This window comes from Callospermophilus lateralis, chromosome 19 (assembly GCF_048772815.1).
Source record: "Callospermophilus lateralis isolate mCalLat2 chromosome 19, mCalLat2.hap1, whole genome shotgun sequence".
NCBI classification, from domain to species: domain Eukaryota; kingdom Metazoa; phylum Chordata; class Mammalia; order Rodentia; family Sciuridae; genus Callospermophilus; species Callospermophilus lateralis.
Genome location: NC_135323.1, coordinates 11,700,646 through 11,725,572, shown reverse-complemented (window position 1 = coordinate 11,725,572; position 24,927 = coordinate 11,700,646). Strand labels below are relative to the sequence as shown.

Sequence of the window (24,927 nt, the reverse complement as noted above, 5' to 3'; positions counted from 1 at the left end):
AAGGCAAGCACGGGGGACAGTGTGGGCCAGAGCCCCACCAGGCATGCCCCGGGGGACAGGGGCCTGCACAGGCTTCACACGTGTGCACAGGAACACTCCCATGGCCAGCAGCACACGGGTAAAACTGAAACCCAGCGGGGCACCGTGGTGCACACCTGTAACCCCAGCAGCTCGGTGTGAGGCTGAGGTGGGAGGATCGCGAGTTCAAAGCCAGCCTCAGCAATTTAGTGAGGCCCTAAGCAACTCAGTGAGACCTGTCTCTAAATAAACACAACAAAAGAGCTGGGGATGCGGCTCAGCGGTTCAGCACCCTAGGGTCAATCCCCGTACCAGAGAAAACATTGAAACCAGTGGCCAGTAACATGACAATAAAGAACTCCAAATGGGCCACAGAGACCCGCTTTAAGGAGGACATTCAGGGACCAGCAGACTTTTTCTGTAAATCTTTTCAACTTTTTTGAGAAGGGGTCTCACTCTGTTGCCCAAGCTGGCCTCAAATTCCTAGGCTCCAGGGATCCTCCTGTCTCAGCCTCCCACGTGGCTGGGCTTCTAGGTGCACAACGTGGGACCCATCTCAGTGTCAGCTCTGCAGGTCTGGACTACCCAGCCACCACCACAACTCATGAGCAGCACTGCCAGCCTGGGAACAAATGGGTGTGGCTGTGTCCTAGGAAATTTTTTTTATGAATGCCAGCAGGCAGACTCAAACCACAGTTTGCCAGCCTCAATGGGACAGAAAAGATAATTCCCAGAAAAAGAAATCTACTCTATAAGCTATTCACAGCCGTAGCTCCAAGCTGATCTTTGAAAAAACAGAAGTATAGGCAAGAGGTGGCTTCCTGAGAGGGCAGGAGGAGGGGCTACCACTGGCAGCACCTGGTGAAGACCAGGCACCCTGCAAGGGGCTTTGCCAGCTTTATTTCAACTGCTCTTATGTTCCCCAAGAAGGCTGCAATGTTCCCATCCTACAGGGAGGAAACTGAGTCTCAGTGGGGCTTAGAATACCTGAGACGTGGGTGGGGGATAATTTGCCAAGGTATAAGGGTAGACAACGAGCTGAACTATGTCCACTCACTACAGGCATCTAGAACTCAAGTGGCACGAGTTGGTCACCCTCCCAAAACACACAGTGGGTGGGCTGTGTTGGTGAGGCACAAGTTAGTCACACAGCGTGACTCCAGCATCAATGCCTAATGCCACACCCTGCAGCCGAGGTCCCAGGCAAGGAAGAGCTCACAAGAGAACACAGCCGAGACACAGGTTGAGAACCGCGACTCAGAAAGTTACAAAGGCAGGAAGCATTACTTTTATATTTTCCAGGGAGCACGTTGTCGAACGTGAAAGTCATGGAGTTGACCTTGCCGGAGAGCTGCAGGCTCCGCTTCTCGCCCTGGCGGCTCAGGGACTGCAGGGTCACCAGCAGGTCACCACAGGTATCTGCAGAGGAAAGACAGGAGGCCTCACGTGACTGCCGCCAGGGACAGGAAGCACGCTCTCCTGCTCGGCAGGCTCCTCCGAGCACACCAGCAGGGCTCAGGGCTCTGCGCATCGACTGATTGCAAGAAGTCCCCCGGGCCGTGGGTCAGCAGCACACGACAAGGGCATGAGGGCCGAGAGGACCCGTGGATTTCTGCATGTTCCAGTCTGAGCCAGGGGAGAAAGAAAGAAGGAATGTGACATTATACAGAGCACCTATGGAGACAAGATGGCATGCAGGTGACATCACGCAGCACCAACAGGAGCCAGAATCAGAGGTGAGGGATGAACAGCTACAGGATGTGCCTTCCATACCAGCAGGAACTAGCCTCACACAACGTCACCAGCAGGAAAGACGGACTGGCCTCCCGCGTCCGGGCACTGTGCCCAAGGCCAGCACAGGCTGACACACGGACCCTCAGCGCCTGGGAGGTGTGCAGCTAGCTCCACACCCCGGGGGAGGGACGCGGAGGCACAGGGAGGCTAAGCAATGTGCCCTAGGTACACAACAGGGCCCAACCCTGGAGTCTGGTGCCAGAGGCTCAGCTCGTCACCATTATGTCACACTGCCATGTGACAGGATCACATCCAAGCCCCTTGAAGACCTCCAGGGAGCAGTATGACCATTCTACAGATAAAACACTGAAGCCGACAATCTCGGAGCTGGGAGGACACGAGCCAGCGTTGAAACCTGGCCCCTCCCTTAGTCAAGAGAGAAAAAGAAACCTAGGGTTTCCTTCCAGAGCCAAAGCAGAGTATTCTGGAATGCTCCTGGTGACCCCCCATGGCAATGATTCAGAAAGAACTACGTGCAGGACACAGACCCACACCTGCTCAGCAGGCAGGGCCCCCTCCCACACCACCCGAGGAAGGGCGGCCCCAGCCCCGCCCACCTGCAGACTTCTTCAAAACCCCCTGCTCCTGCTGCCACCTGACCTCTTACCCAGACAAGAGACCTTCCCAGACACGGAGGCCAGAAACTGCACAAAGGCCACATCCATCACAGGGCTGTCGGTCACCGTGAGAGGAAACGTGTGGGGCTTCAACATCAGCCCTGCCCTGGTCTCCGCCTCGGGAACCACCACCTGCGGAAAGACAGGACTGGTACCTGGCTGCCCTGGTCTCGGCCCCTGGGCCTCCGGGGCCCTGGAACACCCACCTGGGCCCCAGGCTAAGCAGATTTTGAAGGACAGCGGTCACTTCTGGGCCCAGTTTTATAAGCCGACACACCCATCTGTGTGAAGAGCACACATTTCCACTCAGAGCAAAAGCCAGCCTGCAGCAGCCCCAGGGCAGGCACAAAGGTGACTCCCCAGAGGGCACCCAAGGCTGACCTCCGATGACGAACTGCTGGACGCCAGCCTGTTCCAGCCCCTTCCCAGAGGGACCCTGCTCTGCCCTGGCGAACAGTCTTGGGGGGATTCCTGCCCCATGGCCTGCAAGGTCACTCAGCCTGCCCAATACCTGCCTGCAAAAGTCTGTGGCCAAGTGACAAGGTCTCCCTCTGGCTGTCCTACCACTCACTGGCTGGGCCCAGCCATGCTCAGACCTTCCCCATGGAGGTGAGACCACAGGCCACAGGCCAGGGCTCCCCCACTTCTCTGCCTGCCTGGGGACCAATCACATGGCTCCCGTCCAGCTGTCCTCAATTCAGGGCACGGCAGGAAATGAGAAGCTGCGTTTTAGCCTGAGGTCCCAGAAGCCAGGCGTGTGGGAGCTCTGAGGTCCTCCCGGACTCGCAGTGTTCCACTGGGGTGGCGCCTGACGCCAGCCCCCAACAAATGTGATAACTGGGGAAGACAGAGGCCTGCTGTGCCTCTGCCCCCCAACCATGACATGCAGGCAGGCAAAGACTTAGAAATAAGAAGTTGGGACCTGAAATGCTCCTTTACACCCCATTTTAGCTCATAACTCTTGAAAATCATGTTTTTCTTGTTTTCAAATAAAACAAAAACTCTTCATACCTGGACTTTGTAGGTCCCTGGTTTTGCTTTGAAGCAAAATGATCCATGAGCATCTGTCTCCACGGTGACCAAAGACTTGTCCTTGTCTTGAGACGACAGGACCACTTTGTATTTACCCATCTGCTTGCTGGCGTCAGGGAAGCGGATGATTGATATCTGCCCACAGACACTGAACCTGCAAGAAGACCATTCATCCAGCTTGAGAACTCAATCACAGCAGAAGAGACTCTCAACAACCCCAAAACGAGCCCTCTTCCAGCCCTTGTGCCAGACCAGTTTACTCTGAGCAAACAGAACGCAGCCCAGGTGGTTTCCACCTTAACAAGCAACCCGCAAAAGAGCAGACCACGCAGGGCCGTCTGTGTGTTCTGGTGACATTTGGCAGACCCCCCACTGCAGAGGCAAATTTCAGAAAATCTGCAGATAATAAAAATGCTTCAGGTAAATGGATCACGGACAGTGGAATGGGCTGGGACTGAGGCCGTGGGCCAGCGCTTATAAAAGCAAGAGCTACGAGCTGCTGGAACCCTGAGCCAGACCGCGCAACAGGCAGGGTGAGGCGCAGGCCTTGCTTGTGACTAGACACGAGGTATGGAGGAAAGCAAGCAGAGAGACTGCACAGACAGACACAGAACCCCTCAGGAGCTGCAGGCCCGACGGCAACTGAAATGCCCTGTTGACAGAGGGTGATGCCTGGGATTTGGGACTATAGCCGCAGGGCTCCAGAGCACCCTTCAACAGACACGCGGAAGACACATTCGCTCCTGATAAGGACCAGCCAAGACCTTCATCCCCGGAGGATGCCCTCGGTTCCAAGCTGATGGGCGAGGAAGGGCCCGGCGCAGTGGACCTGCCCCTTAGAGCCCACCAGGCCTCTTCCACTCGCGGGGCTGTGTGTTCAAATCCTGAACTACCATTTAAGAGAAAAATCAGTTGTTCCTTTTGACAGAAAGATAATAAAGAAGACTGGCTCCAACAACCACAGGGCACACTAACTGTGGGAATGGCCATGCTGCTTCAGAAGCAAGACCATGGGAGGCAGGGCAGAGGGCAGGGCAGCGAGACCCCAGGTGAGCAGAGGCACGGCTGCCACTCAGCTGGCCGCCCACCGCGGGGGTGGAGCCGTGGCCTCGAGAAGGCAGGTCAGCGCCGTTTCTGTACAGACCACAAGCCAGCGTCCACACTCTTCAGAGGTTGTAAGACAAAAGAAAACAAATTAAAATCAAAAGGAGGATAATATTTCATGACAGAAAAAAGTCACTTGAAATGCCAGCGTCAGTGCCCACGGGTGAGGCGTTGGTGGAACACAGCCACTCCCACTCACTTCCAGACTGTCGCATGGTCTTCATCAGAGACCACATGGTCCAGGAAACCTAAAATGCTTACTCTCTGGATGTTTGCAGAAAAAATCTGCCAATCCCTGATGGAGTCCAAGGAAAGAACGCTGGTCCTCACCTTGCCCTCAAGAGCACCTCAGAATGAAGGGACGGGAAGGGAACGTGGAGGGGACTATTCCTACAGGTCTTGGACAATGTCTTATCTTCCTGCCAAAGGAAACGTCACCTTGTCTGGTCCCAGGTGACGCCCTCTGCCTCCCTGCATTGTAAATATTGCAACTATAGGATCTGTATTTAGCTCATACCCTCCATTAAAGAGAAACGCCCCGGTTCCCTACACCTCAAAGGCATTTGGAAAAACACACTGAAAAGCTGGTGCAAGGCTTTAAAGGTTGATCTATCCCATAAACTAACAGGGTTTAATAACTTTACAGGCAAAAGCTGTAATCTTGGTACATAACGAGATAGCTCTATGCTCATGATCACTTGGACAGAAGTCAACAGAGTTTGTTTTTTCAATAAACTGAGAAAGAATCAAAAAAAAAAAAAAAAAAGAAAGAAAGAAAGAAAAGAAAAGAAAAGAAACAAACACCAGCAAAGATGTGCCAACCTCTTACAAAGGCCAACGTGCCTCCCTCCCACCCCCACAAGACGATGCATTTCCCAGATGTCAAAAAGGGGATTTTTCTTTGTCCAAATACTCTACTCTAAAGAAGAAGATACGCACATGTGTTTCCCATCTCCTGGTTCAGCCCGTTGCTCCAGTGAGAAGTCTGGGCTCCCCGCCCCTCCCCTGCTGGCATCAGGTCCCACCATCACCACAGCTTCCTGGGACGACTGCCACAGCCCCGCCCGGGCCCACCACTCACACCCTGGCTTCTCTGCAGCCCCTTCTCCACGCAGCCAAGAAGAAAAACTAACCACCAGGGCCACCGTCCACATCTCCGCCTTGCCGACAACCCTCCAAGGGCCCCTGCACGGGGAGGCCAGCCGTCCCCACAGCCCACTGCCTCGCTCCCGGCCTCCAGCCACCCCACAGCTGGCCGTTCCCTGCTCTCCCGGCCTGGGAAGCCCCTGGACTGACCTTAGTCTCCTCTAAGTTCTCAGGAACCCAGAACCTTCCAGGGCCCCCATCCTCCTGGGCTCCTCAGAGCACCTGGTCTCCTGCCGTATGACACCTGCCACAAGTGACCATCACCACAGGTCTGCCTTCAGCCTGCCACAGGGAGGCGAACGTCCTGTCTTCACACCACTTTGTTCCTCGTCACGTACCACCTAGTATAGGGGCTGCTAGAGATGTCCATGGGGGGCTGGGGGGCCTAAACCCAGGGAGTATTATCAGACGGAGATCTGCTTCTTCACCCCCCATCACCCCTAAATCGACTCCTTGACCTTGACTTCTACCTGTGTAGAAAACGGTCACGGCGGCCTCCTCAGTGACCAAGCCAGTGACCATGATTTCTAGGGCTCCGCTCCCTGGCCTTGCTGACAGGCACTTCCTCCACCTGACTCCCGCTCCCTGCCCACCCGGCGCCTGCCACCCTGGTCCACTGTGACCTGGCTCTGCCTGCTCCCATCAAGCTCAGGCTCTGGTTGCTGCCTGCGGCCCGACCCTCAGGGTTTTCCATCAACCCAGCATCAGCTAGGGAGCGCCACCTAGCAGTCCTCCAGACCCAGGTGGCCAACCCGGACCCTTGAGGCTCCCTGGCTTCTCCCTGTGCACAGCACGGCACCCACAGCCTCCGCCTTTCAAGCTGGGACCCTGACTATGTTCCCCACCCTGACTTCCCTGGTCAGCTGTTCTGGCCTCCTGCACCCTGTCTCCTGCACTGGCTCAGGACTCGGCCAGCAGGGCCATCAGAGGCCAGGGCCCCCCACCTCACACTGTTCTGTGGTGCAGGTCACCCAGTCTGTGACATTATGTCATTGGCAGTGGAAACAGAATGATATGCCTACTGAAAGCAAAAATCAAACAATGCTACCTCGACTCAACACCGTTCCTGCCCTCAGCCAGGAGTCAGCCCCTGTCGTCCGCTGGGGTAGACGGACCTGAGATCTGCCCTCCAGCCTGCTCCCCTCCCTTCACCTGCTCGGTACTTTGTGCTCCGGCCCGGACCTGCCCCTTTGAGACTGCAGACCTCTGCTCAGGCCATGCCCACCCCATCAGCCCCTGCACCTCTCCTTCTAAGCCACAGACCCAGAGCCCCTCGATGTCAAAAGAAGGCTGGCGCTTCCCCATCCTGCAGGCTCCATGCAGGGTCACAGGCACCCCAGGTCTGACTGCAAGACCGGGGTCTGGTGCCACACCATCTTGCTTCAGATGATCAAAGACACGAATCCAAGCACAGCAGATCCCCCTGGACCCAGGATCACTCCCTACGCAGAGGGAAGAACCATGCAACGACCCAGGACACCTCCCAACAAACCCCTCAGCCACCAACTATGCCGCCCTCCAAAGTCCTCAAGGCTTTGGCGAGAAGGCCCCCACAGGACAGGTGTGCAGGCAGACGTGGAGGACACGTCCTACTCTGACAGACCCCTGGAACTCTGAGGACCCCTGGCACGAACACACAGTGGGCCCAAGGGGTCCCCGCCAGCCACTGAGAGCAGCTCACCGGGTGGCGACGATGTCGGCCAGCTGCGGCGTGTTGGGGGCGATCTTGATGGTGAGAGTCTGGAAGTAGAGGTGCTCCTTGTGGGCGCGGATGGTGTAGGCGCCCGTCGTGATGTTCTCCAGGCGGAAGGAGCCGTCGGCCTTCGTCCTGACTGTGAAGCAGGAACTCCGTCAGCATATCCCGGGTGCTGAGACGGAGCCTCAGGGCTGGCTCCTTCCCTCTCTCCCGTCACGCGGGCCCAGGGCCATGCAGCTGCCTACCTTTGATCTGGTTGTTCAGAGTGACCACTGCGTCTGGAACACCTTCCCCTTCGGGTCCATTTAGGACCCTCCCGGTGACAGAGAATCCCATGACGTGGAACATGGGCTGAAAAGAAGAACGCAGGACGGTGCTCAGGACCTGGGCCACAAAGCCGCCTTGCCCGGCCCCCGCCCACCCTCCCACGGCCTCTCCCAGCGCGGTCCGGCCAGGCTCCCTGGCACACTGATGTCCACGCTGATGGGTGTCCAACAGTTGAATGAAAAGACCCACAGACCCACTTTCCAATTTAGAGGCCACTCACTGCCTCCCCCTGCCCAATCCCCCTTCCCTTCCTCCAGGCTCCCAGGAGCAGATCCAGCATAACCCTGGAGCCCCGCCGGCCCTCCAGCACCAACCTGTGTTGTGGCTCCCCTCTGCAAGGTCCCAGAGCCCCTCCTGACTCCCCACAGCTGGTGCGCAGGCCTGAGCCCTAGCCAGCCACCTGCCAGCCCCGGGCACACTCACCACTCAGGACCCCGTGCCCTGTGCGACCGCGTCTGTACTCCGCCCGCTGTGAACACCCCTGGGCACACTCTGGAGCCACGAAGCCCAGCCACCCTGATCTTGGCTCCTCAGCTCCACCACTACTCACTGACTCACTGTCGTCAGGCTTAGCAATACCTGAGACACCCTGGCTCCACTTCTCAGAGCTTGCCTCCTGCCCACGAGAATATGAGCTCCCTGAGGACAGGGACTTTATCTGTCTTGGTCACCTGGTTCACAGTAGGCACCAATACATGACCTGAGTGAACGAGCTCACCCACACACGCACACGGGCACAGCGTTTGACAGGCATCTTCCTTTCCATGCGCACAGCCCTTCTCGACCCTCCCAAAACTACACATCCCCCCCATCCGCCTGCCCACCCACTGACTTCTACCCACACCCAACAGACGTTCTACTTATTGGCACCTACTGTGTGCCAGGCACTAAAGCAACGTCAGGAAGACAACAAGGAGCAAGACACGAGTGGGCTGAGCACGCAGAACCTGCAGGCCTCCTTGAAATGGCACCCACTGCCTAGACTGCATTTGAGCACCATCTGGGAATGTCCCCCCACCTGCCCATCCCTCCCCGCAAGCCCTCTGAAGTGAGCGGAGGCTCCCCCCCCACCCCAGCAGCCAGCAGAACAGAAGCGTCACTGAATCTTAAACAGCAGAGGCAGCTCCCAGGTGCGTGTGACCCCAGAGGGAGCTCCGCAGGCCGAGCCGTTGCCACGCAGCACTTCCAGACGTAACATGAGGAGAAAACAGCTAAAACATCATCTTTTCAATAACTCTAGCCCTGGGTGGTCCATTAGGAAAGACTACTACCGGCTTTGGGGATTTGCTCTATCTAGCAAATTTTCCACAGTAACTATTTTCCATTTCTGTAATTAAAGTCAACATAAATACGATGAAAACCACAATCACCATCTACTTTAGGGCCGCAGGGAGCTGACTGGGCCACCTAGCGCACAGTCTATGGCCACCTCCAGGGCCTAAGCTCTGCCCATCGCACCCAGCCACTGCACTGCCCCGCCCCCGGAAGAGCCCAGTTTCCACCTGCGCCCAGCGGACCTTTCCCAACATAGCAGCTAGGAAATCGCACCTCCTCTACTCGGACCCCTCGGGTGCTACTGAAGCTCCAGAGTAACAGGCCACATGGGCCCCCAGGACCTGCATAATCTGACCCCTCTTCTCTTCCTCGGCCTTCACTACCCCTGCAGCCACACTGGCCTCCTCAGGTGCCCCAAGTCCTCAGGCACGCTCCTGCCTCAGGACCTTTGCACTTGTTCCCTCAGCCTTCAACAGTCTCCCCTCAGATAAAAGTGCAGTTTTCACATTTGTCCCCTTCAAGTTGATGCCCAAGTTGATGTCACCTTCACCGTAAGAACTTCTGAGCACCCTACATAAGGTGCACCCTCATGTCCACCCTGCACTGTCCCACCATATTCTTGCTTTATATTCACGTGTCACCCTCTGGTCCATTTTCTAACTTCCTCGTCTACGCCTGAACTGACTCTTTCCCTCATCCAAATGGGAGTTCCATGGGAAAGGAATTTTGGCCTGTTTTGGTCACTGCCATTGAACCAGCCCAGGAAGAGGACCTAAGACATGCCACTGGCATTCAAGAAATTTCCCTGAGTGAAGCAGCTCTAGCAGAGTTCAATCCTCCAGGACCAAGATCTCATGCAAGACGGGGAGGGAAAAGTGATCCTTCTCGGTAAACTACTGAGCTTTTAAACATATTTGCAACACCTGTGCCCAGGGATGGGCACTCCAGCCCCTGTCTCCCGGAGCACGGGGAGGTCTCACCTCAATCTTCAGGCTGTCGTGTTCCACCGTGAAGTCCAGCCTGGAAGGTGCGACGTCAAAGGTGATCCTCTCCCCTCTATAGAAGGGGACCTGCAGGAAAAGTCTGCTGATCACCACGAGCCAGTCACACAATCCACCGTCAATACCAGCCACCGATCCAGCAGCCCACAAATGACCAGGGGCAAGACAAGCCAAGATCATTAAGAGGCAGCCCTGTTTCTCTACTGCAGCTGCCACTGAGGGGCCCGTGTCCCACCATGAGCACAGCTTGAGTCTCCCTCATCCAAAATGCCTGTTTCATACTGCAGAATTTTTCGGTTGCAGTAATATTTGCACATACATAACGAGATAAATTGGGGATGGGACCCAAGTCTAAACAGGAAATGCCTTTACCTTTATGTTTCACCTACACCACATAAAGAACATATGAGGCAACTTACATAAAATATTTTTAAATAATTTTGTGCATGCAACAAAGCTTTGGGGTGTAGAATTTTCCACTTGTAGCATCAAGTCAGTGCTCAAAAAGTTGTGGATTTTGGGGGCTGAGGTTGTGGCTCAGCGGTAGAGTGCTCGCCTAGCACGTGTGAAGCCCTGGGTTCATTCCTTAGCACCGCATATAAATAAAATAAAGGTATTGTGTCTATTACAACTAAAAAATATTTTTTAAAAAATTAAAAAAAAAAAAAGTTGTGGATTTTGGGGCCAGGCGTGGTGGTGCACGCCTGTAATCCCAGCAGCTTGGGAGGCTGAGACAGGAGGATGGAGAGTTCAAAGCCAGACTCAGCAACTGAGTGAGGTCCTAAGCAACTCAGTGAGACCCCGTCTCTAAATAAAATACAAAATAGGACTGGGGGTTGTGGCTCAGTGGCCGAGTATTCCTGAGTTCAATCCCTGGTACTCACCCCCTCACCCAAAAAAAAGTTTTGGATTTTGGAGCACTTCAGACTTTGGAGTTTCAGGCTAGGAATGCACGATCTGCAGCTGCTGAACACGCCCATGGGGCACCAGGCCACCACTTGCTCCCTGGACACCGACAGCACCAGTTCTCACGGGACTGTTGGCCTCCCCAACAAAAACAGAGCAGTAAGCCGCCCCACTCACCACAGTGTAGCCCCCACTCGGCAAGGAGTAGAAGGAGAAGGAGCCGTCTTCCTTGGAGACCGTGTGGCACAAGTACACCAGGCTCTCGTCCTGGGGCTGGAACCCGGGCACTGGGGAGACGTTGCAGCCCAGGACGTCCTGTGCCAGGGGAGAGAGACTTCTTTTAACGTTTACATGCTCCAGTCACACCCAGGACCCACACCAAGGAGAGGACAACTGCATAAGTTTCATCTCTACATAGATGTATTTTTTTCCCTGAAATCTAGGGCACATTTATATAGATAAAAGAAAGTCTCAGCAAGGCCAGGTGACAGCCCAAGGTCCCAGGGCTGCTAAGAGGCGTTAGCAAACCCAGGTCCATCTGATGTCAAAGCCTGTGCATTTTCTACTGAACTCCACACCTCCCGGTGCACACAGCCAATTTCTTGTGAAATTGTTCTCAAAAAACTGAAGCAGCATCTCCATCAACAGACCCCAGCTGCCATGTCCCCTCCCGCCACATGCACACCAGCTCTTGTTCTTTGCTTTCCTGTGCTTACCTCTTTGGTGACAAAGGAAGAAAAGAGAAGAAACTTCACCCCTTTCATGGGCTCCCCGTCACTCCGAACAGAGCCAGATACATTATAGCCGGCAACAATGAGGGGGCCTGCGGCATTGGCGTTGGAGTTGGTCACGCGCACCGTGGTGCTCGCCTACCAAGGGAAGAGGTGTGAACTCCCCAAACGTGAGCACTTGCAAAGTGCCTAACACTGTGAGGACACGAAAATATCCACTGGGAAAAGCAACGCATAAAGCTGCATCGACAGTTGTCCCCAGCATCCCTGGGCTGGCTCCAGGACCCCCCCAGACACCCTAACTCGCAGGTGCTAAGTCCTTCATGCAAGAGGGCAGAGTACCTGCCCAAAACCTACACGCCCTCCCAGAACCTTGAATCATCCCTCGAGCATTCATAACCCCTAACACAACGCCTTGTGAATAGGTGTTCCACTGCCTAAGGAACATGACAGGAAAGAAGGCCTATGCGGGCAATTTTTTTCCTATGTATCTTCAGCCCACAACCAGTGGACCTGGATGAACTGACTGAACCCAGGTGCAGAAGCCACAGACTTGGAGGCTGACTGCACTGCGTGACTGCAAGCCCTGGTCGGCACCCAAAGTGAGGCCAAAGGAAATGAAAGGAAACAGGGCAAGGCCACGCGGTCTGTCTGTGGAGGACCCTCCCTTCTCCACACTCTCCACCCTGCTGCTCCCAGTCCTAACAGTCACCAAGGTTCCAACTTTTAAATGAGCATGTTGTACTTTTCCATGTTTAGTGAAATGCATACTTCTTCAACTTTTCTTATTAACGTACGATTTACAACAGAGAAAGGGGACATATGCTGAGCATGTGGGTGGTGACTGGCATAAACTGAACGCACCACCAATGACCAGCACCCAGAGGGCAGAAGTAACGCCCCAGAAGCCCCTCGCCCACTTCCCAGCCCTGACTCCCACCCACGATAGGCCAACAGGATCCTGACTTCTAATCACAGGCTTTGCTTTACCATCAAATTTTATACTCACAGACTCAAGTTCCTTTACACCTACACCTAATAAGCCACGTAAACCTGAAAATGTATTCTACATCCTATGTGTAGTGTGTAGGGCTTGAGTTTTAATAAGCCTTTGTTGTGTGTGTGTGTGTATGGTGGTACTGGGGACAGAACTCAGGGGGCTTAAGCACTTAGCTATATCCAAGCTCATAATTTTTATGTTTAGTTTTAATTTTGAGACACAGCTCTTGATAAACTACCAAGATCAGCCTTGAACTGCCCCCTAAGTCACTGGTTACAGGCATTTTAATTACTGCCCCCAGCTTAAATAAAACATTTTTAAATGTTGCTTCAAGAAGGAAAAAAAAAAAAAAACCCTGAAACCCAAAAGTCATAACAGGACATAGGTCTTTGGTGAAAACTTCTTCAGCCAAAGAGAAGACAAAAAAAAAAAAAAATTTGGAGGACACCTGCATGTCCTCGTGCCAGGTAAAGAAATAAGAACACAGCTCAAGACCCCATCCCCTCCCCCTTCCTCCCTCCTCTACATCACCAGGGTCACCGGATGCTGCGCTGCTGGTGCCCAGCACAACTGCATCCTTGCTCTACATACACCTGGCTCTGCACTGGCATCATCACGAGGGCCTGTGACCTCACATCCTTCGCTCTCTGCACACAGCTCTGGGGCCCTCATTACTGATGCCCAGCATGTCCCCCTGTGGGGGACCCACAATCCACTCCTAATGGCACTGGCATCGCTTACCCCATTTTGCTATTATAAACAAACTGCAATAAGCATTCTTTGTTGTTGTTGTTGTTGTTGGTTGGCACTGGGAATTGAACCCAGGGGTGCTCTACCAGTGAGCCACATCCCCAGCCCATTTTATTTTTTGAGATGGGGTCTCACTAAGTTGCTGAGGCTGGCCTTGAACTTGTGATCCTCCTGCCCCAGCCTCCCAAACTGCTAGGATTATTTGAGTGTGCTACCACACCAGGAGAAAACAAATATTTTATACATTCTCCCTGGGCATGTGCACAACAGTTTCTAGACTGTTCAGTATATTCATAAATATCTGTCTCAGGTTGAAAAAGAACAAAAAATCTATATCATCAGCATTTCTGGTGTTGCTTTAGCTTAAAATACCATCATTAATAAGAGAGCAACCCTGTCACCTACAACCGAAACCAGTGGCACCCATTGTGGCAGCGGAGTTTCACCTCGTCATCACCTCCTCCCTCGTCAGCACCTCCTCCCTCAGCACGGCTACTTCTACATCAACATCTGGAAACCATGAATTCATTTCTCACCCTAAACTGAAGGCATCTGCAGACTAGCTCGTTATTGGCACACTACCACAGGCCCAAACACTCACCTCTTTCAATGGCCAGGTGGGATGAGTTGCAAGGATTTCATAATCTCCAGGAAGAACTTTAAAAAATGCAAACCTAGGGAACACAAGACATACTTAGCTTTCTCCAAACAAGCCGAGGACTTCTCATTATCTGACTAGTGCTTGCCTTATCCCAAAATCCCTCTGGCTAGTCAAGCGAGTAAAGTCAATTGGTCACTCTGCAAATCCACAAAGGGCGCTGGCGAGGCCTGCGGAGCAAAGCAAGGCTGTCCCATGTGCCGACAGGAAGGACGAGGGCTTCTGTTTCTCTAAATTCCAGGATTCCTGCCACCAAACTGTCACTGTCGGACAGCAGGGACCAGCCGCAGGACACTCAGCTGGGCAAAGAGAAGGGGAGGGAAGCGAAGGCAAGGAAGCGGGAAGAGGAGTGGGAGTGAGGCTGGGGAGGGACGCCGACGGGACCCCACTAACACTGTAGCCAACCGTGACAGGCTTGGCATCCTGCACAGCTGAGCTCAGATCTGCTGCGTGAAACGAACACAAGCATCGTGGGCTCTTGTGCAAAGCAACCACGATGGAACTCTAGCCAGGGAGGGTGACTCCACTGGCTCCTGCAACTGAGGTCACAGCCAGCTGAGCTGGGACTCTGACGCACTGCATCCTTCAGGTCCCAAGGCGATCAGAGGGCTGATTCCAGGGAACAGTGTCCCAGGGCCGCCCGTCACCATCACTCTTCAGCTGGCGTAGATGAAAGGGACTCTCGAGACTCTCTTGTTGTGTGAGGTCAGGACAGACCCCAGGCTGAGCATCCCTAACCGGGAAACCAACCCAAACGCTCCAACATCCGAAAAGCTTTGAGTGCCAACCTGATGCCAAGTCAAAAGTCCCACATTCGACACTTTGTTTCACATTCCGTGTTGTTTAGAAATGTGTGTAAGATCACCTTCATAAGGGGTGTAGGAAACATAAATGAATTTCAGGCTGAGACCTGGGCCCCCTCCCCAAGATATTGCATAATGTGTATGCAATATTCCCAAATCTGAAAAGTTCTGCAACCTGCAACAGTTCTGGTCCCAGCACTTTGGAGAAGTGACGCTCAACCTGTAGCAGCCTAGGACACAAGGCATAGCTCCACATTCCACCTCAGACCAGGACTAAAGAGGCACCAATCAAGAAGAGGAAAGCTTATTTCAAAATGAAAAATAATTCCAACAAAATTTTTAAATTGGATAACTTACTGGCAAACCCATTATAATCTTTGATTTTGCCATTCAGTCCATCTTGTGTATTGAAGTAGCTAGTAATGATTTGAATGCTTCTAAAATTATCAGTCTGAACTATTAATCTTGGCACATCTATTAACATTTGCAACTATATAGATCCATTAAGTAAATGCTTCAAATTTCACTCGGCAAGGTTAATTAAGTAATCAACAGTTCCCACTACAAAATGGTTTTGATGTGATAAAATAATGTTTTTAAATCATAATCACACTAACCTATATTGAGCAAACATTTACTAAGCACATAATCCAGGCTGGCCAGTCTGAAACAATATTAATTCACTCTTCCCAGGAACCATGGGAGGCAGGTTCCACAATTACTTTCATTTACAATTAAGGAAACCAAGGCACAGAGGGGTTAAGGGACTTGTCCCAGATCAAACAGCTAGCAACGGAGGAGCCAGGATGCAAACCTGGGCCACCAGACTCCAGGACCGGCCCCAGCTGTTACCTGAAGGCCTACTAAGTGCCCGGCTTACAGCAGGTGCTCTGTGGGTGCTAAGTGATATTTAATCAGGTGCAACAGGACAAATGACTTCCATCTCACAGACAAGGAACTTGGGCTCCAAAGGGCATGAACTTGCCAGAAGTTAGGAGGTTGAATCAAGATCTGTACCCAAGTCTCCTGAATGCAAAGGTCCCCCGAGCCCCCATCACAGCCCGACTCCAGCTACATGGACAGGTAAGACGGCCACTCACTTTCCTCCAGGCTGCGTGACCGTGGACTGGATCTTTGCTTCTGTTCCAGTGTTTCTCAGAGACACCTGAACTCCTGCAGGACCCAGGGGCTGCCCTTTGCTGAGGACCTGTGTGCAGAAGGAGGTTAGAACCACTGGGCAACAAAGATCTCTCCACAAGTCACTGCCACCCACTCCTGCCCCCCAAGTGGAACCAGAACCTTCTATGGGTCAAGGACCCCTTTGAAAAGATGACATTAACTATGAATACCCTCTCTCTGAGGATGAGGTGGGGGAGCCAATAGTGACACCACTATTTATAAACCACTGGATGGCAAAAAATACCCACGGTCCCACTTCACTAAGAAGCCCATACATAAATTGGGGCTGAGGGGGAAACGAGCCTGTCATGAAGTCAGCCGGGAGCCTGCACATCTCCACCGTGCGCCAGCTGGGCAGCAGGGGCGACCTCGCCAAGGAGGGGAACGCAGTCAGATTCACACCACTGTGCAAACACCTCCAGAGCTCAGCTTCCACCAGAGACTGCTCCAAAGGGGCGGAAGCAGGTGCACCCCTGCCCCAGGAGGCCCGAGCACCCAGGCAGGCAGGCAGAGGAAGGTGCCCTTCAATCGCACGCCCTATGAAGGACCGTGGGCACGTGTCCTAGGTGGGGGCGGCATGGCCAGCAGCCTAACCTGCCTCCTCGACCTACCCTGCTCCACACACGACAGAGGCAGAGCTCCCAGACCCCCCAGCCCTGGGTGGAAACAGCCCACTCAACCTTTCCATTCACAGAGAAGCCCGTGAACACGAAGTTGATGTCTCCGCCCTTGGTACAGATGTCGCTGACGCCATCCACGTACAGCTCCACGTTGGTCGGCTCTGAGGAGGGGATCAGGGAGGGGAGAAGAGGGAGGGCAAAGACACACGGGCAAGGTGAGTGCTGGGACACCGTGGGGCTAAGAAAGGCACCCGCACGGCCAGGCTGCTCCACACATTACAGACACTTACTACACTCCATGATTCAAGACCCAAGGGGGCAAGAAATTTAGCAAGGAAAAGCCAACTTCCCAGCACCTGCCTTCCTGCCCCGGAGGAACCAGGGTTCAGAGAATAAAGAGCCCAGAAAGAGTCTTCCAGTCCAGGGGCATCCTGGGGCCCCACTGAAGGCTGTGACCCCCAGTTTTATTCATATTGTTAGCCGTGGTCAGGCACCAAGCCAAGGGCACTATCCCCGCAACTACCTCAGGAGTGGGGTCATTCCTGAGGGGTAAACTGAGGCACAGAAGCACTAAAGGATCTCCACAGTCACAGAGTTTGTGAGAGGCAGAGCTCCCATCTCCCAAAGCAGGCTGCAGATCTGTCCCAACGAGTCCATGAGTCCAGCCAAGCTAGCCCAGGCCATGAGCTCAGGGCCCAGAAGCCACGTGGAAAGGAAATGAGCCATCTGCCCTGTGAGGGCCACAGCAGTGACAGCAGGCAGCCAGCTGCCGCCGTGTGGCCCAGGTCACCGGGCCCCCAGTCCCCCAGACACCCCAGGAACACGGAGAACACGGATGTTACGGTGACCTCCCAAGTTTTCAATACTGGTGATTCATTCAATTTTGGGGAAGAAACTGAAGAGTTCGTTATAACAGGGTCTAAAGAAGAGTTTTGGAAAGATTCCAAAGAGTGTAGAGTAATAAGTAAAGAAAAAAATAGAAAACCATGAGGTTTTCAGGTAAAATAAAGACTCCTCCACACAGACAGACACGGCAGGAGGGTCTGGAGCCCGCGTACGTGTGGGGATGGCTGCTCGTTGGCGCCGAGCGCTTGCTGGCTGCCTGCTGGACTCTCTAAACCCTTAGCCCAGGCCCCCCCTAAGGCCGAACTGCGACCACTGTGACTCCACAGGAGAGGTGGAGGCTGGAAGGGAAGTGACTCGCCAAGGCTGTCACCTAGCTGGTGAGGCCCAAGGTGGCCAATCTTGCCCCTGTTAAGAGAAGCAGATCTGTTTGGCGCTCAGTGGTGGAGCTCAGCACAAGCCAGGCTGGGTTCCATCCCCAGAGCAGCGAGAGACAGACAGATCTGGACTTTAGTGCCAAATTTAAATGGTTAAATAGTTCAATTAACTAAAAAAAAAAAAAACTAAGGTGCTGAAAAAGAAACCGCACTGGGACAAGACCCGAGCCCCACTCTTGGTTTCTATATTGTTCCAACACCACGTGGGGTGAAACCGTGAAGGCCCCGTTTCCAAAAAGAGGGACAGTCCACGAGAAGATGCCTGACTTGAGAAAGGTGACGGCAGCCATAGGGCAGATGGAAGGTAAACCCAAGCTAAAGTGACAGGAAAAGGGAAAGGGGACAACACGAAGCCCTCTTCCACGAGAGAAGCGGATGCTTAACTCTTCAACAGGCACTGACTGTGCCACTCCCAACCAATGTCTGCACATAATGGGGCCCTGAGAGGTACGTCTGGTTATTCGGCTAACTTACCAAAACTCCACCCTAGGGGAGGCTCGATCTTCAGAATGAAATCCCCCTACAGAAAAAAATGAAATTTAAGGTAACGAGAATCGATGGCACTGGTGTAGTGCGATCCAGTGCAGTCGTTCAATCCAAAACTCGTGCATCTCAGGTGAGATCCACAGCATAAGCAGTGTCCTTCTGAATGAGTCTTGGTCCCTTTCAGAGGCTGCAAACTGAAGCACTCAGAAGCTGTCCCACTGAGCCCATCTGTGAATTCTTTTTTTTTTTTTAAATATTTATTTTATTATTATTATTATTTTTTTTTTTTAAGTTCTTGGCGGACACAACATCTTTGTATGTGGTGCTGAGGATCGAACCTGGGCCGCACTCATGCCAGGCGAGCGTGCTACCGCTTGAGCCACATCCCCAGCCCCCCCATCTGTGAATTCTAAAAACAATACATTGCACCTCCCATGTCTTTTTATACCAAATACTAACCAAGTCTTCCACTAACTCCTCGCATGCCTAGGCTACAAGGTTTGCTCACATCCTTGGGAACTAAAATCACTATTTAACCCTAGATTTTACCTATCAACCCTGAAGATTGACATTAATAGTTAAGAAAAAAAAAACAGATTTCAAGACCCTGCTAATTCACCTCTAGAAATCAACTCATATGTTGTGCATAGATGTAAATTCAAGACTACTGATTACTGTGTTGCTAATAATAATTTTTAAATTGGGACAAGACTGCGTGCCCATCCACTGAGCGTGGTTAAGTAGATTACAGTGTGGGGCTGACTGGCATTTGATACGGGCCCACATGCATGCTGCTGCTCAAGCAGGCGGGGAAAACCACCTCCCCACGGCAAAGCTTCCCATTACACTGAGGGGAAAAATCAAATGGCCAAATAACTCCAACTGTGCAATTCCATCTGTATTAAAAGAGGCAAAATTAAAAGCATATATACAGCTGGGTGTAGTGGCACACACCTGTGATCCCACAACTCAGGAAGCTGAGGAAGGAGGATTACAAGTTTAAGGCCAGCCTCAGCAACTTAGTGAAACTGTCTCAAAATAAGAAATAAGACGACTTGGGGATGTAGTTCTGTGGTAGAGCACCCAGGACTTCAATTCTTGGTACTTGAGCAAATAAATAAACAAAAAAAACTATGAATGTTGACTATTTTTACAACATCCTGTGAATTTATATCTTCAAGTATGTGGAGGAGACCGGGGCTGTGTAAGAAGTGTGCAAAGGCACATCTGGATGCACACGTACGTGCATATGGCATGTGTATCTTCCAACTGTAAGCAGAGAGTGCACTCTGTTAGGAGGCACATAAGAACCTTTGTCAAAGGTCACTGCTATACAGGGGAGGTGACAGAATTAGGGGGCAAAGGGTACAAATTTATACAGCTCTAAAGATCTTGATTTTTTTTTTTCCACAAAGCCCATGAAAATGCATGGAACTTCTGGAATCTTTTTTAGACAGTACTTTAAGGGTTTTATTAAGTCAGTTTCCCACACTGGCACTCTGGGCGTCCCAGCTGTCCCGGGCAGCACTGCGCTAGGGTTAGTTTCATCCCCAGCCTCTGCTCTCTGAGTAACCAGAGCCCCCTCCAGGGCTGTAACCAGGTCTCCAGTCACATGAACATGGAGCCTGGAGACCTCAGGTGCCATCAGACCAGCTGAGAAGTCATCTCCCTCATGGGAATGAGCTGAGCAGCTATGCTGAGCGCAGGTACAGATGCATCACAGGGCGTCCCAACTTCATAGAGAACAATGATGCACCAACTTAAATAAATAAATAAGTAAATAGAAGGAAGACCAGCAGAGAAAGAGGACCCCAGGAAGGGAAGAGGGGAGGGAAAGGGGGAGTACTGGACCAACTATGTTATATGCACTTATGAATACGTCAGGATGAACCCCACTACTACGTACAACTACACTGCACTAATAAATATAAACATAAAAGAATAAATAAGTTACCTCCCTTGGAAGTGGACTAGCACTGCCATGTTCCTCTAATCATTTACAAAGTCAGGGAGCATCTACTCGTGTGGGAAAGGCCACTTTCCTGTTTGGCGCAGCCCAAAGGCCACACTAATTACTTCCCATCATAAAAGACAAGCAGGCAGGCTGGCACCCTCCTCACCTTATCATACAAGGGAATCATGAAGTAGCCGTTGTTAGGCGCACAGTCTGTCTGGTATTTCAAAGTCCCATGCTTGGTGTACAACTTTATCTGGAAAGAGGGGAAAAGAAATGCAAGTCATGATATCGCCTCTGAGAATCGCCCACATCATGCCCGAACGTATCAGGCAATAAGCATGTGCTCGCTGCAGACCCACTACACGCCAGCGATGAACATCAGGCCTCGGGGACAAGAAAATAAGATGAAGCCACCCCAGTTGTGGGATCTGATGGTTCTCAGGTTAGAGACTATCTAAAACCACCCCAAAGTCTTGCTTTTCAATGCCTTTCCGTGGACTTAAATGGCTGTCTCTATTTTATTCATGTAAGTTTCTGGGTCTAAATCAAATTCTCTGTTAGTGAAACCAATCTGCTTGTTAAAACACAGATCCGTGAGCCCCACCTCATTTCTTCCACTAGGTCTGGGATGAGGTCTGGGGACCAGCATCATTAGGTCCAAATGACTCTATAAACTAAAGGGACATTCACCTATAAGCTTAATTCTCTTTCATTCTCAGAACAAAAACAGATCAGAGACATTTACTGTTATGTCCTCTCCTCAAGGACTCTAAAACTTTGTGTCTTCAATATTAGCAGGCACAAACTATTCACCCAATAAGAGGCACAAGCAGTATCTCATCTTCCACATACTGGGTGACCTTGGGCTAGTCCTTTAACCTCTAGAGGCTGTTTCTTCATGGGTAGAAACAATGAATTCACATCACTGTATACTAAGCATCTGACACGAAGCACAGGCTCAAATGAATTACTATTTAATACCTGAAAAACAACACAATGTGTGTAATCAGCAGGGCACAGACTGAGTTCTAGAAAAGTTGCCTAAACTTACCTGAATGGCTGAACCATTACATCTCTACATATGTAAAAGGAAGTAGCTGGGACTGATGGCATCTAGGAGCCTCACCTCTAAAATGTGAATGATCCATGACCAAGACACAGAGATGACAGAGTCAACCAACTAAGAAGATGTATACAGCAACAAACTTGCAACTTGCACAGTGTTGCAAGTGGGAAAGGTCCAGTGTGAAATAACAAGTAGACTGAGTTCTCCACAGGCAGTAACCATGGCTTACACACCACAGAGCCCGGGACAGTGTCCTAGGTACTAGGTACTCAACAAATAAAAAATGAATTTATTCCAAGCCATAAAGAAATTCAGATGCATACAATTAAAAGCAAGGGTTGGAAATCCAGCAGCCTAGAGGGGCACAGAGGCAAGGTCAAACAGCATTACTCTAATGGGGCACGGAGCACTACACAACCTGAGCCAACCTCTGCGGCCCAAAGACAAGGCGATTTCCAGAGAAATCAGGAATTCAGTTTCTAAGGTGACATTTCTTAATTGTTAAAGTGTCAGCCACCAGTATGATTCTTCTTTTTAACAGCTCAGGCCACAGGTAAAGAACAGAAACGTCAATGCCCTGAGTAGGGACTTTCCTCTGGTGGGTTCACTGCACCGCTCTATCCCCACCTGGGCCACGCTGCAGGACATGCAGCAGTGCAATAAGTTGTTGTTGACTGAACAGGATGCAAGAGCACCCAGAGGGAAGAAGGCTAGAGAGGGGGAAGGTAGCCAGGTTGGGACACAGAGAGCACCATCAAGAAACAACCATGAAATACCGACTTTTCTTTCATAAAGCACAGATGAGGACGTTGAATGGCAACCTAATCTACAGTTACTCATATGAAATGTCTGATTTCATCACCAGTGATTATGAAAGAAGGAGCGTCCAATACAAAAGAACAAGCGGGGGACGGGCAGCCCTAGGGCTCAAGAGATACACTTCTCTGTCCAGAGGCCACTATTAGTACTGGGGGTGGGGGTGCCCTAACAGCCTTTCCCTTCCTCCTAGAGCCCCAGGAAACTACAAGCTGCCTGCGACAGTGTCCTGTTTTACTCTGGGTGCTTTGAAGACAGCTTCTGAAATGCCATGTGCCTGCAAACCCAGAAGGTGGCATGGGGACCCAACATGTTCCCAGCAGCTCCTGTGAGCCCTTAGGACTAAAAGGGTAGAGGAACCGCGGACAGAGGGGCCCTGAGGCTGACAACACAGCCTCCTCTGTAGAAGCGTCTGCTTCTCTCCCAACACCATCCTATAGGTAAGAAACCGGACTTGGAGCAAAGCCAGGTCAAAAGTGTTGCGAATCCACTTCCCGCCCCTCCCACAATCCTTGGCGACCTGTTCTGCACAACCCTGCTGTTCCACTCTGCCTTCTCTGGGGCAGCTCAAAGGTGCCTTCGGGTAGCCTCTGTCCCTTCCCAGTCCCGTCTCTTTGGCATCTCCTTGCCCCTTCCTTTGTTTTCTCTCAAACCTCATCCCAGGCAACTGGTCTGTGCCTCTTCCATTCCCCTCCATCCCCCTGTCCCATTAACAGTAGTCTGCTGGAAATGAGGCCCAGCCCTCCCGGTGGCTCTTCCTCACCCACCTTGACAGGTGTCCTGGAAGCCTACCTCCACGTGTCCCTCCCCCGTCCTCTTTTCAGAAGCTATCTGGGCCACAACCCCACTGGGATGACAATCCCTTCACAGACCCCTACAATTTAATTTTTTTTTTCTAAAGAAAACTTCTACACGGATCTCTCGTGATTCCGGTGACCACCCGGGACACCCATCAGGACAGCTGGCAACGCTCCCCTTTCAGAGGAAAAGGAGCTGGGGGCGGGGGTAAAGACGCAGCCGCCCCCCGCGGAGTTTCCAGCACGGCTCTGCCGGGGGTGGGTCTTCGGGGTGCCCTTTTAAAAGCACCTGGGGCGCACTGGACTAGACCTTGCGGGGCGGGGGGGTTCCGGGTTGTGGCGTGGGTGGGTAAGAATCGTGGTCTGCAGGGTCTGGGGAGATCTGCGGTCCAGCTTTTGGAGAAACGGGGTCAGGGCTCCAGGGGCTGCGGTCTCGATTCGGGGCGCCGCGGCCCCGCGCCCGAACCCGCAGCCATAGGTCGGCTCGCGGACGCCGCGCGGGGCCGGGCGCCAGGCCGTGGCGGCCCAGAGAGGCTGAGCGACCGGCCCGGGGTCACAGCGCGAGGCCGGCGGCGCGCGGGGCGGGCGCTCACCTCGATGAGCGAGTAGTTGATCTCCACGTCCGACTTGACGAAGCCCCCGCAGCCCACCACGATGTCCTCGGAGCCGCGCGCCGGCCCCACGCCGCACAGCAGCAGCAGCAGCAGCACGGCGGCGGCGACCCCCACGGGCCCCGGCGGCCCCGCGCCCCGGCCCGCCCACATGGCCCGGCCGCCCTCGCCGACCCCTCCGCAGGCCGCCCGGTCCCGCCCCTCACTCCGCACGCTGCCGGCTCCTTCCTCTTCGCCGGCTGACAGCCCAGACCCCGCCCCACCGCCGCGCAGGCGCACTGCGAGACCACGCCCACAGAAGAGACCCACGGCGCATGCTCAGCAAGGAAACGCGTCCTCCTCTGCCCCCTGGAGGCCTGGAGGACCCCGCGCACCCTCTGGCAGGTGCTCCTCTGGGTTCAGGAGCTGAATTCTACCTTCGGTTCAATATCACAGCTGGAAAAAGAAAAGAAACTGTGGATCGAGGTATCCAACAGCTTCCCCAAATCTAATTAACTCACATATTTCACAAGTTGTGTGCACTCTCAATAAGCCCGTTAGAAATCTGCAAATTGGTGCATTTTCTAGGATACATGATTCGTAAGTTTTAAACCAAAATATGTTAAGTTCAGCATAATATTAAAGAAGGTATTTGAAATTTATTTTACTCCCTGTTCTATTATCTGCATAGAAACAGATATCAAGAGGTTTCTCTCTCTCTCTCTCTCTCTTAAAAGTTTGAGGTCCACATGTGGTTTACTTTGGATTCATTCTCCAAGATGAAATGTTTTGTTTAAAAGTAGTTCAAATATCAGCATGTTGTATTTTTTCAAAATACTTAATACATAACATGTGTAGGCAGAATTTAACTACAGTTATCCACCCAAATGGACAAACACTGCTTTCTAACCTAATATTTGAAGTTTTTCCATTTTGCTCCTTTAAGAAAAAAAGTGCTTTATTTTGGTAGTTTTTAACATTTTGTTTCTAAATGATGAAATAAGAGATTTCCCACTGCCATTATCACCATTGTGGCTAAAACTTAAACAATATATAACTAAGAATCACCACGAGATGAGACTGTATGGTCGTCAAAACCTTCCCAGTGGCTACAGAGGATGAGGCCTTACAGCAGGCTGCCATGGTGGGTCCATCTGATTCCGTCTCTCCCTCTGCATTCCCACTGAACACCCAGTGAGATTCTCAACTACTCAGTCATAGGAACTGTTTAAATAATTAATTTCTTCAGTGGGGTTTGTTATTCAGAACCACTATAAG

At 52.2% G+C, this 24,927-nt stretch overlaps 1 protein-coding gene across 1 annotated transcript in view; it reads right to left on the bottom strand.

The window, feature by feature from the left end:
* LOC143384726 (BOS complex subunit NOMO3) overlaps positions 1–23,825 on the bottom strand; it is a 42,616-nt gene extending 18,791 nt beyond the window's left edge. The window contains exons 1-14 of the mRNA XM_076839815.2: positions 23,653–23,825; positions 20,544–20,633; positions 18,412–18,457; positions 16,718–16,818; positions 15,959–16,065; positions 13,999–14,071; positions 11,633–11,785; positions 11,094–11,231; positions 9,990–10,079; positions 7,653–7,758; positions 7,393–7,543; positions 3,441–3,615; positions 2,420–2,561; positions 1,306–1,437 (exon numbers count right to left, since the gene is read on the bottom strand). Of these exons, the coding sequence (XP_076695930.2) occupies positions 1,306–1,437; positions 2,420–2,561; positions 3,441–3,615; positions 7,393–7,543; positions 7,653–7,758; positions 9,990–10,079; positions 11,094–11,231; positions 11,633–11,785; positions 13,999–14,071; positions 15,959–16,065; positions 16,718–16,818; positions 18,412–18,457; positions 20,544–20,633; positions 23,653–23,823 (1,675 nt within the window). The 5' untranslated portion in view covers positions 23,824–23,825. The remainder of the gene's footprint in view (positions 1–1,305; positions 1,438–2,419; positions 2,562–3,440; positions 3,616–7,392; positions 7,544–7,652; positions 7,759–9,989; positions 10,080–11,093; positions 11,232–11,632; positions 11,786–13,998; positions 14,072–15,958; positions 16,066–16,717; positions 16,819–18,411; positions 18,458–20,543; positions 20,634–23,652) is intronic.
* Between the last annotated feature and the right edge of the window lie 1,102 nt (positions 23,826–24,927).